The 14,062-nt window shown below is 45.0% G+C and overlaps 1 protein-coding gene across 1 annotated transcript; it reads left to right on the forward strand.

The window, feature by feature from the left end:
- The first annotated feature begins 72 nt into the window (after positions 1-72).
- Positions 73-12,806, forward strand: LOC135535857 (lysosomal alpha-mannosidase-like). Its single transcript, XM_064962277.1, is given in 25 exon segments — positions 73-194; positions 602-704; positions 1,038-1,211; positions 1,552-1,745; positions 2,388-2,520; positions 3,085-3,230; positions 3,329-3,528; positions 3,705-3,825; positions 4,262-4,340; positions 5,560-5,669; positions 7,885-7,992; positions 8,088-8,204; positions 8,333-8,521; positions 8,747-8,844; positions 9,334-9,454; positions 9,711-9,829; positions 10,035-10,136; positions 10,264-10,351; positions 10,578-10,658; positions 10,827-10,938; positions 10,941-10,973; positions 10,976-11,049; positions 11,303-11,452; positions 11,841-11,943; positions 12,114-12,806. Coding segments are annotated over 25 exon segments (2,973 nt in total). The 5' UTR covers positions 73-80; the 3' UTR covers positions 12,218-12,806.
- The last annotated feature ends 1,256 nt before the right edge of the window (positions 12,807-14,062 follow it).

Here is a 14,062-nt window from a genome sequence, read left to right on the forward strand (position 1 = left end):
AGGGCGTGGTCTGGGGGGGAAGTCACATGATAGGAAAGATACATAAACAAATGTCACATGACTCGTGGCTGTTTTCCAAGATGGCGACTCCGGAGTACACACCGTTAGTGTTCCTCCTGTTATTATTTCAAAGTAGCGTTTGGGGCTTTCCCGTCTGTCAAACACCCCAAGAAAGTCCTACATGTGGATACAAGGTACGTCTATAGTTCCTATCTCTATTGTGGTGAATAAAAACGCAACTGAAACACTTAAACCGTGTATTGGTATAGCAGCTTTGATGAACTTCTTCTTCTAGCCGATTTCAAACCCATTCATTTTCGTGTAGAGAACACAGTAGCAGAAGTTATATTCCTGGCACAACATGTTTATACTTCCACTTAAAACGTGAAGTGTAAAGCTAGAAATCCCATTCGATCTAGCCAGTCTTGCACTAAGTCTGGTCTTGCACTGTTTTCATTGGTGGTTTAATGAAATTACAATTCCAACTTTACAATGTTTATAAAGCTAAGTAGCCTCCGATATGCCTCTCTCCTTCCCATGACATTAGCCCACCAGCTAAAATCCCTCATTATTTTCCCATCCTGTGTGCTACACATCCTAGTCATGTCATGCTACCAAGCCTGGGATGTTGAACGTGCATCTGGTTCCCCACACCCACGACGACGTCGGCTGGCTCAAGACCGTGGACCAATACTTTTATGGAGGTCTGTATCCCCCCCACCCCCCATCTATCATGTGGCTCACATCTACACACACAAACACACTCATAAACAGCTATGTCATAGGTCAAAGTGTTATAGTTAAAAGTTAAACTGACACATTGTTAAAACCATAGTTGTGAGGCTTTTATTATATTTGATTATAGGCATACATATAACACCTACAATAACCTAGAATCACATGGTTTTACATTTCCAACCTCATGACTGGGTGGATGTGAACCGCATGATATAGATGTTGTATCGTGTGTGCATATGTGTTATCACGTTTGTGTGTGTGTCTAACCTGTGTACGTAACCTGCCTGTCGTCGTTCCAGACCGTAATGACATCCAGCACGCGGGGGTGCAGTACATTCTGGACTCTGTGGTGGACCAGCTGCTGAAGAACCCTGACAGACGCTTCATCTACGTAGAGACAGCCTTCTTCTACCGCTGGTGGAAACAACAGACTGATGACCTGCAGAACACTGTCAAACAGCTAGTCAATGAGGGTGAGGCCAGAGAGGGGTTATAGAGCCTTTATAAAAACATGTCAGGAAGACGTTATAAAGCGGTAGAGTTCGCCTTCTACCGCTGGGGAAGGAGCCAGTCAGACAGCAGGTTAATGAGAGAAGGGATGTGGGTGTTATAGCAGTGTGATAAAGCATCTTTCTCACCTGAGTGTGACTGCTATTGGTGGTGTTATTGAACAGTAATTCAAGAGGTTATAAACAGTTATAACCCCTTTAACCTGTGATTAAGTCATATTACATTAAATAAATCTTTATTGCTGTTATCACTTGTCTCCCCCTCTCTCCCTCCCTCTCTCCCTCCCTCTCTCCCTCCTCTCAGGGCGGTTGGAGTTTGTGAACGGGGGCTGGTGTATGAGTGACGAGGCAACCACCCACTACAGTGCAGTCATAGACCAGATGACCATGGGCCTGCGGTTCCTCAACGACACGTTCGGACACTGCGGTCGCCCCCGCGTCGCCTGGCACATCGACCCCTTCGGGCACGCCCGCGAGCACGCCTCCATGTTCGCACAGGTGAGGGTCGTATTCATTAGTGCTTCTTAATGTTTCTTATTACTGGTAGGTCCCTCCCTGTTTTGACCAGTTTGGTTCCTGCTGAATACAACCCACAATCTGCTGTCTTTTTTCTACCTCACAATATCCTGTCTGTCAGCCTTTCTCTGTCTATTCTTACCCGGGTAAATATCTTCCACTCCTTGTTTCTATCATGTCTTAATCCATTGTTGGAATAGATATAGTACAAGCATCCAAGACTCTCGTCTGTTGAAAGGTTGTCAGTGTCATAAGGTTCTCGTGAGCTCCCAAGTTGGGAATAGATATGGGGCAATACAAATTTACTCTAAAGTTTTCCAAGTCAGTCAATAACACGAGACGGCATGAGTCTCCCTCATCTTTCCATTCAGTTCAAAGGTCAGAGGGACGATTAGAATCCGTACTGTGTTTATTGTATTGAATGGGTGGCAGGTAGCCTAGCGTTGGTCCAGTAACCTAAAGGCTGCTGGTTTGAATACCCGAGCCCAGAAGGTAAAGCATTTAGAAGGCGCCATACTACCATGGATGACCCTGTAAAACAAAACATTTCACTGCACCTATGTGACAAGAAACCATGTTATCTTGTGTGTGTGTTGTATTGACTGATGGTTCTCTCTGTTCTAGATGGGTTATGACGGCTTCTTCTTTGGTCGTCTGGACTACCAGGATCGTAACAGGAGGATGGTAGCCAGGGAACAGGAGATGTTGTGGAGGGCCAGCGAGAGCCTCACCCCCCCTATGGCTGACCTCTTCACTGGTACTGACCTTTCACCTTCAACCTCTAGCAATATAGCAATAGCTTCACGTAGTCGTTCCATTAGATATTTTCTGTCATATTGCTCACAACCTATTCAGTTTTTGCAATAGACCTGGGATATCCCATTTTCTTCATCAATATTACTCTTTCCCTTTCGGCACTAACATCTGTCCTCTCTCCCCACTCAAGTGTAGTCTATAGTCTAACAGCCGTCTCCCCGGTCAATGTTTAGATGGGATACAGCTTGTGTCAAATTGAAGTCAAAAGTGTAAGTTGTCCTAACCTGCTACGAAAAGTCCATTTTGACGAAAGCTGTATCCCTTCTAGACAAAACCCCTCTCCCTTTATCAATACTGACCTCACCTTCAACCCCTGACCTCTGACCCCTAGCCACCGCTGTAGCCTAACCCAGCCCCCAATCCCATAGGGATCTTCCCTAACAGGTACGACCCTCCCGACGGCTTCTGTTGAGAACAGTCATGTGATCAATCCTGACCTGACCTCCCACCTATGAACCCTGACCCCTAGCACCCCAGTAGCCTAACCCAGCCCCCTCTCCTCCAGGTATCCTCCCTAACGGGTACAACCCTCCGGAGGGCTTCTGTTGGGACCAGTCATGTGACGATCCACCAATCAGAGACGACCCTGATCTGGAGGACTATAATGTTGACGATGTGGTGACCAGGTTCCTCCACATCGCACACGGACAGGTTAGAGATGAGACACACACATGCAGGTCGGTCACACACACACACAGGTTAGTCATAATAACACACATACTCTCTCTCTCCCCCCTCCCCTGCACCAGGCATTGGTGTATAAAACCAACCACATCATAATGACTATGGGGTCAGACTTCCAGTATGAGAACGCCAACCTGTGGTATAAGAACCTGGACAAGCTCATTCGCTACGTCAACCAGATGCAGAGTAATGGCTCTGAAGTCAACGTTCTGTACTCTACACCCTCCTGTTACCTACAGGAGCTACACAGGGCTAACCTCACATGGTACTATACCACTATATTAACTATATGATTCTGTTAGAATACTAAACTATGTCTAACGACCTCTGAAGTCAACGTTCTCTCCCTCCTGCTACCTTAAATTATGTACAGGTAATTTAAATGTTTTCTCTTCTCTCTTTCTTCTCTCTCTCACCCCTGACCCCCCCCCCCCCTGTCAGGCCTCTAAAAGGAGATGATTTCTTCCCCTATGCGGACTCAGCTCATGACTTCTGGACAGGATATTTCACCAGCCGTCCAGCCCTGAAACGCTATGAGAGGATCAGCAACAGCTACCTGCAGGTACACTACTCAAACCACAGACAATGGCTTAGTCTGAAAAGCTTACACGCTGTGTTTGAGAGCCTCAAAACCGTGATGTGTCATGGATAAGTTGTGACTGACTGACTGATCTACAAGTAATATTGAGCAGTTATTGATGTTGTAAGGTGATTTGTAGATTAGTCAGTCTCGACTTGCCTATAAAGTTGGCTTTATGTCGAACGCGGCCATTGATTCCTCCTCGTTGGAGGAGGAGGTCGAAGGGGAGGGACTTGGGGCCTCTTCTCCAATGAGCTTTCCAGAGGGAGGTGAGGAGTCATGGATTTGACAGCTTGTACACTTTTCATACAAAGCCACCAGACATTCACTCAGGGATGACAGGTCAGTCGCCCCACACTGAGGCCATGTCTGGAGACGTGGTTAATGCATTATTCCTCTCCTCCCTCTGGTTTCACAGACGTGTAAGCAGCTGGAGGTGCTTGGTGGTCCCATCTCAAGGAAAGGTCCCTTTGGAGCTGGAGACAGTGAGACCCTGAGTAAGTGTCTAGTGTACACACTCATCACATTCAAGTGCACTACTTCATCACTACATGAGTTGACTAAGACTAGTGGCAGTCAAACTCTGTTTCAATGTCCATACTAGCTTCCTTCTTATTAATACTGGCATCCTTCTTATTAATACTGGCATCGCATCCTTGTTATTAATACTGGCATCCTTCTTATTCATACTGGCATCTTTGTTATTAATACTGGCATCTTTGTTATTCATACTGGCATCCTTGTTATTCATACTGGCATCTTTGTTATTCATACTGGCATCTTTGTTATTCATACTGGCATCCTTGTTATTCATACTGGCATCCTTGTTATTAATACTGGCATCCTTGTTATTAATACTGGCATCCTTGTTATTCATACTGGCATCTTTGTTATTCATACTGGCATCTTTGTTATTCATACTGGCATCCTTGTTATTCATACTGGCATCCTTGTTATTAATACTGGCATCCTTGTTATTAATACTGGCATCCTTGTTATTAATACTGGCATCCTTGTTATTAATACTGGCATCCTTGTTATTAATACTGGCATCCTTGTTATTCATACTGGCATCTTTGTTATTCATACTGGCATCTTTGTTATTCATACTGGCATCCTTGTTATTCATACTGGCATCCTTGTTATTCATACTGGCATCTTTGTTATTCATACTGGCATCTTTGTTATTCATACTGGCATCCTTGTTATTCATACTGGCATCCTTGTTATTAATACTGGCATCCTTGTTATTAATACTGGCATCCTTGTTATTCATACTGGCATCTTTGTTATTCATACTGGCATCTTTGTTATCATACTGGCATCCTTGTTATTCATACTGGCATCCTTGTTATTAATACTGGCATCCTTGTTATTAATACTGGCATCTTTGTTATTAATACTGGCATCTTTGTTATTCATACTGGCATCCTTGTTATTCATACTGGCATCCTTGTTATTAATACTGGCATCCTTGTTATTAATACTGGCATCCTTGTTATTAATACTGGCATCCTTGTTATTAATACTGGCATCCTTGTTATTAATACTGGCATCCTTGTTATTGATACTGGCATCCTTCTTATTGATACTGGCATCCTTGTTATTAATATTGGCATCCCTGTTATTAATACTGGCATCCTTTGTATTAATAAGCTTGAAGCGGTTTAGAGGACAGCAAGGTTGACAGGGAGTGTTCTGTGTTGTGATTGGTAGAGAAGGCCATGGCAGTGGCTCAGCATCACGACGCCGTATCCGGGACGGAAAAGCAACACGTTGCCAACGACTACGCTAGGAAACTGGCCAACGGCTGGGCACACTGCCAGGTACCTACCATGTGTGCCTGTTCTTTCTATTGATCCATGCAGTCTCTCTTGTTAGATGAACTGTGACTCTCCACCTCTCTCTCCGCTGTGTGGAGGTCTATAGGACACAGACTAAATAAAGTATATTACTGTACAGTGTGTGTAACCTCTCTCTCTCTCCACTGTGTGGAGGACTATAGGACATATACTAAAGTATATCACTGTACAGTGTGTGTAACCTCTCTCTCCCCACTGTGTGGAGGACTATAAGCCACAAACTAAATAAAGTATATCACTGTACAGTGTGTGAAACCTCTCTCTCTCTCCACTGTGTGGAGGAATATAAGGCACAAACTAAATAACGTATATTACTGTACAGTGTGTGGAGGACTATAGGACACAGACTAAATAAAGTATATCACTACCGTGTGTGTAACCTCTCTCTCCGCTGGGTGGAGGACTATAGAACACAGACTAAATAAAGTATACCACTGTGCAATGTGTGTAACCTCTCTCATCCCCACTGTGTGGAGGACTATATGGCACAAACTAAATAATGTATACTACTGTACCGTGTGTGTAACCTCTCTCTCCTCTGGGTGGAGGACTATAGGACATAGACTAAATAAAGTATATCACTACAGTGTGTGTAACCTCTCTCATCCTCACTGTGTGGAGGACCATAGGACATAGACTAAATAAAGTATATCACTACAGTGTGTGTAACCTCTCTCTCCCCACTATGTGGAGGACCATAGGACATAGACTAAATAAAGTATATCACTACAGTGTGTGTAACCTCTCTCTCCCCACTATGTGGAGGACCATAGGACATAGACTAAATAAAGTATATCACTACAGTGTGTGTAACCTCTCTCTCCCCACTATGTGGAGGACCATAGGACATAGACTAAATAAAGTATATCACTACAGTGTGTGTAACTCTCTCTCCCCACTATGTGGAGGACCATAGGACATAGACTAAATAAAGTATATCACTACAGTGTGTGTAACCTCTCTCTCCCCACTATGTGGAGGACTATAGGACACAGACTAAATAAAGTATATCACTGTACAGTGTGTGTAACCTCTCTCCACTGTGTGAAGGACTATAAGACATAGACTAAAGTACATCACTGTACAGTGTGTGTAACCTCTCTCTCTCTCCACTGTGTGGAGGACTATAGGACATATACTAAAGTATATCACTGTACAGTGTGTGTAACCTCTCTCTCTCTCCACTGTGTGGAGGACCATAGGACATAGACTAAATAAAGTATATTACTTCACAGTGTGTGTAACCTCTCTCTCCCCACTGTGTGGAGGACTATAAGACAAACTAAATAAAGTATATCACTGTACAGTGTGTGAAACCTCTCTCTCTCTCCACTGTGTGGAGGAATATAAGGCACAAACTAAATAACGTATATCACTGTACAGTGTGTGTAACCTCTCTCATCCTCACTGTGTGGAGGACTATAAGACACAAACTAAGTAAAGTATATCACTACCGTGTGTGTAACCTCTCTCTCCCCACTATGTGGAGGACCATAGGACATAGACTAAATAAAGTATATCACTACAGTGTGTGTAACCTCTCTCTCCCCACTATGTGGAGGACCATAGGACATAGACTAAATAAAGTATATCACTACAGTGTGTGTAACCTCTCTCTCCCCACTATGTGGAGGACCATAGGACACAGACTAAATAAAGTATATATCTCTACTCTACACCCTCCTGTTACCTACAGGAGCTACACAGGGCTAACCTCACATGGTACTATACCACTATATTAACTATATGATCTCTATAGGACACAGACTAAATAAAGTATATCACTGTACAGTGTGTGTAACCTCTCTCTCTCCCCACTGTGTGGAGGACTATAGGACATAGACTAAATAAAGTATATTACTGTACAGTGTGTGTAACCTCTCTCCCCACTGTGTGGAGGACTATAGGACATAGACTAAATAAAGTATATTACTGTACAGTGTGTGTAACCTCTCATCCCCACTGTGTGGAGGACTATAAGACACAGACTAAAGTATATCACTGTACAGTGTGATGACCTCTCTCTCTCCACTGTGTGGAGGACTATAGGACATAGACTAAAGTATATCACTGTACAGTGTGTGTAACCTCTCATCCTCACTGAGTGGAGGACTATAGGACACAGACTAAAGTATATCACTGTACAGTGTGTGTAACCTCTCTCTCCTCACTGTCCCAGGTGTTGGTCAGTAACACTCTATCCTCTCTGAGTGGATCATCTGCTCCTCGTGTTTACTGTGAACACCTCAACATCAGTGTGTGTCCCCTCACAGAGACCAGCAAGAAGGTAACACTACACGGGCACACACACACACTCACAATTCCTCTTTGGTTCCGTGAAGTTAAATTTCCCTCCTTTCTTTTTCCATGTTTCTCTGTCAGTTCTCAGTGAACGTGTACAACCCTCTAGCTCGTCCAGTCAGTTGGCCAGTTAGACTGCCAGTCAACGGGACGGCCTACAGTATCTCAGATGCTAAGGGCAAGGCTGTGGACAGTCAGGTTGGTCTGTCTGTTCTGATAATGGTTGTCATATGTCGTTGTTCAATAACCTTTGTTATGACAGTTATGTATTGTGTGTGTATTTGCGTTTTGTGAGAGTACCCCCACTCTATCCCCACCCCCCCCAGGTGGTCCCAGTGTCGCAGGCCACAGCGGCGGTGCGACGGGGCAGAGGGTACGCTGTCAACGAACTGTTGTTCCAGGTTCAGGCCCCTCCCCTGGGCTACAGCACCTACTCTGTCTCCCTGCTTCAGAACGACCCTCCATCTCCTCAGTCCTCTCCACTGCCCAGGGCTCCCAAGGCTATACAGAACAAGGTCTGGTCTTATGGCTGGACACAAACGTACTTTCTACTATGAAAGCAAATATTTGATGTATTGATTTCATGTCATCAATGGAGACCAATATTCCAAAATGTACAATGTCTCCGTTATTGATGACATATCTATGTATAAAGTCAGTTGGAAAGGTGTTGTTTTAAGTTTGGAAAGTTTTGTATCTAGGTTTGGATGTCACCTATTCTCACTTTTTGTCTCCTCTAGTTTCTCAGGGTGACCTTTGACCCAGAGACGGGTCTCCTCAGCAGCCTCAGTAACCTGGAGACACAACAGACTGTCAAACTGTCACAGAACTTCTACTGGTCTGTACTACTTACTCTCTCTCTACCCTTCCCTCGCTCTACCTCTCCATTTCTCTACCCTTCCCTCTCTCTCTACCCTTCCCTCTCTCTACCTCTCCATTTCTCTCTACCCTTCCCTCTCTCTCTACCCTTCCCTCACTCTACCTCTACATTTCTCTTTACCTCTCCATTTCTCTCTACCCTTCCCTCTCTCTTCCTCTCCATTTCTCTCTATTGTTCCCTCTCTCTCTCCATTTCTCTCTACCCTTCTCTCTCTCTCCCTCTCTCTCCATTTCTCTCTACCCTTCTCTCTCTCTCCATTTCTCTCTACCTCTCCATTTCTCTCTACCCATCCATTTCTCTCTTCCACTCCTTCCTATTCTCTCTACCCTTCCATAATTATTTCTCCCTCTGTCTCTCTCCCCAACCTTCTTCTTTACTCTCACTGTGTGCTAGCATTGTCACATTGGGGGATTTTCTGTCATCTTTGTTCTGTGTATGTTTGTCCAGGTACAACGCCAGCGATGGTAACAACTCAGAGAGTATTCAGATGTCAGGGGCCTACATCTTCAGACCTAACACCTCTACCCCTTTCATCATCAGCAAGACGGCTAAGATAGAAACACTACAGGTACCTACTACATTATACTTCATCTAGTCTCTTTACTTGCATGTGTTTCAATATAATTCAATATGCATGAGACCCACTAAACGTTCAAGAGATTCATTCCAGTCATCTCACAATTTCTAGTCTCTGCCTTAACCCCCTTCTCCTGTCTTATTCCCCCCCCTCCTCCTCCTCCTCCCCCCCCTCCTCCTCCTCCTCCCCCCCTCCTCCTCCTCACTCACTCCCCCCCATCCTCCTCACTCACTCCCCCCCCCATCAGAATTCCGTGGTGCAGGAGGTGAGACAGTGGTTCAGTCCCTGGGTCTCTCAGGTGGTCCGTCTCTACACAGACAGCAGGGCTCTGGAATTGGAGTGGACTGTCGGCCCGGTGCCTATAGGGTGAGGAAGGGGCTCAGAGCCACATGGGGCCTGGTCACAGATAATGCACTGGAAGGAGAATGGAGCGTTATTGAGACAGCATGTGCATGTCTGGTAGAAGGAGTGAGTCTTTAACAGACTAGAAAGTATTCCTGTACCATAGATTATAGTGTATCATGTTCTCTCTCTGCCTCCCCCCTTCTCTCTATCTGCCCCCTCCCATCAGTGATGACCTGGGTAAAGAGGTGATAAGTCGTCTAGACAGCAGCATCAACTCCTCTGGTGTCTTCTACACTGACTCTAATGGCAGAGAGGTGCTGCAGAGACGGTGAGGGACCTGTGTGTGTTTCCCAACTCTACGCATCAGTATGTGTTGATGATGGAGTACTGTATTCCAGTAGTGTGTTCAGACACACAGTATACACCCTAATGCGTTGTATATCTGTCTCTGACAGGAAAGACTACCGGCCCACGTGGAACCTGAGACAGTCTGAGCCAATTGCTGGCAACTACTATCCTATCAACTCTCGAGCTTACATTAAGGTGTGTCTCATTGGTCATACACCCCGGTCTGACACTTCCTCTTCTCTCGCACTCATGATCATGCACTTTCTTTTCCTCTTCCCACTTAGTTCCTTTTTCTGTGGTAGCCTTCTGGTCCAAAACTCTTGACTCTCCCTCCTGTTCTCTTCACTCTGTTTTACATTTTACGTTCATGTGATATTATCTGACTATAGTAAATGGTGACTTCCACTGTGTGTATGTGCAGGATGACAAGGACCAGCTGACTGTAGTGACGGACCGTTCTCAGGGAGGGGGCAGCATCCAGGATGGATCACTGGAGATCATGGTAACACACACACTCTCTCACTACTCTTCATTTTTCATGTGATAGGATTTTGGCATCAAAGACATCTGTTGTGTGTGTTTCACGTCTCACCTCTTTCCCCCGGCTCCACACCCTGTCTATCTTTATCACTGTCACATCTGACACACTCCATCCACACGACCCCCCCAGCTCCACCGTAGGTTGCTGTATGATGACGTCCGGGGTGTAGGTGAGCCCCTCAACGAGACGTCTGACATTTACCCAGAAGGCCTGGTGGTTCGTGGTCGCCACCTCCTCTCCCTCAGCCCCCTGCCACGGCTGCTGACACACACCGCCCCTAGCACAGGAAGTGGTACTGCAGCCTCTCATCACGTTCACCGACGGAGAGCTGCACCCGAGTACCAGGCTGGAGGTGAGAGAGAGAGAGCCCATCGCAAATGATTCTTTCCTCAAGTTCTCCTCCTTGCCTCTTTCTCAACCGTATTGGAGAAGGTTCAAGGTCCCACCCCTCAGGCCTTCTTCAATGGATTGAGAAAGAGGTGAGGCATCTAGGAAAGGAGGAGAGTGAAGGAGGAGGCTGATTGAGGAACAGTTATCAGCTCTGCAGATGAAATGTGTCACTTTGGACTATTGAAATGAACCAATCTTTGAACCCCCCACCTCAGTTCTCTGGGCTACAGGCAATGCTGCCCCCTGCTGTTCACCTGTTGACAGTGTCTCAGTGGGACCAGGACACAGTGCTGCTCAGACTGGAGCATCAGTACCAAGCTTCAGAGAGCAAGGAGCATTCCCAACCTGTTACTGTTAATCTGCAGGTTAGTGATATGTAATACTGTATATACACACACACCATACAGAGACTGTGGTTCTAAGGCTGGAGCACCAGCAGCAAGCCCAGGAGAGCATTCAGTCTCACTGTTAGGTTCGTGGTGAACACACACACAGTGCTGCTCAGACTGGAGCATCAGTATCGGGCTATGGAGAGCAAGATGAACTGTCAACCTACAGGTTCAGAACTCCCACACGTATGCATACGAGCCATAAACCTTTTACTAATACCATACATCACGTTGAGACAGGAATGTAACAACTGTTATTCACAAGTTAATTCATTTCAAACCGCTTTGAAAACATGAAAGCAATGTAGATATTGAAGTTACATGCTCTACTCTCCGTCAGTCACTCACTCTGCTCTCTCTGTAGAAGCTGTTCTCCACTCTGGACGTGCTGGGCGTGTCCGAGATGAACCTGTCAGCCAATCAGTGGAAGGATGAGATGACGCGTCTGGACTGGAAGGCGGAGTCAGGTACACATCACACAGGTGTAACAAATCAACTCTCTGCTTACTCAGCCCTCTAGGACGCGTGAAGACCGCTGACCTGCTTTAGTGTAGCAATTCCTTTGTTAGTCCGTTGTGGGGCTTGTTGCTCTGTTCATTGCACAGAGCTTGATGCCTGTTGTCTCCATTTGCCTCAGGTGAGAAGCCCCTGCCGAAGAGAGGGGGAGACCCCTCTGTGTGGGAGGTGAACCTCAAGCCCATGGAGATACGCACCTTCCTGCTCCGTGTCAGGCAGAGATAGTCAATCACCAACCTCCGTTCCAGAACTAGCCAATGATCAATCCCTGTGGCTTAGCAATTATGAACTCACTGCCTTGATTGGATGTAAATAATTTGGAGTCTGAGTACATGAAGATGAATCAAATGAACAGGATTTCTTGTCATAATTGAGTTGACAAGAGTGGGTTTTAAACGAGCTCCTATAAAAGAGCTTCTTTGAAGCCGCTGAACAATTCCTTTATGTTGTAATTTTACAGCGCCAATACCACAACCTTCCTAGTATTTCAAAGCCATTTTCCGTAACTACTAAATCGTCATTTGTCTCTAACATCAATAAACTATTCACACACACACACCTGTTACCAATATATATGTTCTGATTCACATACTGGTGTACATTTTCTACATGCCGAGTGAATATTCTGTGCAATAAGCGATTTTTATTCCTCTCGTAATTGAATGCCTTTTTCAAATGAGTGGTTTAGGCTGCATTTACACGGGCAAAAGATCCAATCTGATTGGGCATAAGATGAGAATTGAACAGCTTGTGTGTTGAATCAGATCAATGTGCAGCTGATATTAAACCCAGGTTGTTTCTCAGTGTTACCTCACCCATTCCTCCACATGACTATAATATGTACATGGAAGTCAAAGCACATTGACAATTACACAACAGCTGTTATAAAAATTAACCATCAGTAAAAGCTATTTTTCACCAGAACAAATGACTTCTCCACACTTGCCATAAAGACTTTTATTAGACTGTCACAACAGTCATAAATAAAACAGAATTGATGCTTCACTTCAGTATGAAGCCAGTATGTATTTCCAATACAGGACGAACTAGACATCCCATAATGAAGTTGCCCATAGATGCTGATACTGGGTCAGTTTTGCATTCTCCCCACTAATGGTAATGTAGAGGATTGGGGAGGGGAAGCTGATCCTAGATTGGTACCAAGGGGAAACTTCACCCCGGAGTCATAACCGGAGTTCAAAGTTAGTTATGTCTGGGGCCTGGAGTTTCACCTGGTTGCTTTGTCATGATTGTGTCCAGTATACCTTAGTGGACAGATTCTGCTGAGCTGGACATGAGGATACCAAGTGGGAGGGAAGAAATCACTCCATCTGGTCAGTCTGTTCCAGGTCATGGGAGTAACAGCATTTTTCACCATGTGTGCATTTACCCTGGAGGGGGGAACATATGCAAATCATATGTAAGACAATCATTGTGTCCTATGGAAAATAATGAATGACATAGATGTTCCACTAGACACGAGCGGAGTGAAACTGACCTTCCTTTCCCACAGAACGCATAGAGCCCCGTGTTGATTATCCCTTTTACACCAAGGCTCGAATTTAACATATTTACCACTAGAAATGTGTTCAACATCCACTGAAGTAGCTAGCAAGTTACCAAGACTGCTTGGTTACCAAGGCAACTACTGTAGCTAACAGACTCGCTAGCTAACCCAACCATCAGTCTGAGCTGGCTATTATGAAAATCAAATTAAAAACAACACTTTTTCCAATTAGACTTACTTTAAAAAGCAGCTCAAACAAAATATGTTTAAGCCCTTCAATTCTACCGTGCGTTATAGGGAAATATCGCAAGCTCTAGAATGCCCTTCAATTCTACCGTGCGTTATAGGGAAATATCGCAAGCTCTAGAATGCCCTTCAATTCTACCGTGCGTTATAGGGAAATATCGCAAGCTCTAGAATGCCCTTCAATTCTACCCGTTATAGGGTGCTCTAGAATGCCCTTCAATTCTACCGTGCGTTATAGGGAAATATCGCAAGCTCTAGAATGCCCTTCAATTCTACCGTGCGTTATAGGGAAATATCGCAAGCTCTAGAATGCCCTT

This window comes from Oncorhynchus masou, unplaced genomic scaffold (assembly GCF_036934945.1).
Source record: "Oncorhynchus masou masou isolate Uvic2021 unplaced genomic scaffold, UVic_Omas_1.1 unplaced_scaffold_521, whole genome shotgun sequence".
Classification (NCBI taxonomy): domain Eukaryota; kingdom Metazoa; phylum Chordata; class Actinopteri; order Salmoniformes; family Salmonidae; genus Oncorhynchus; species Oncorhynchus masou.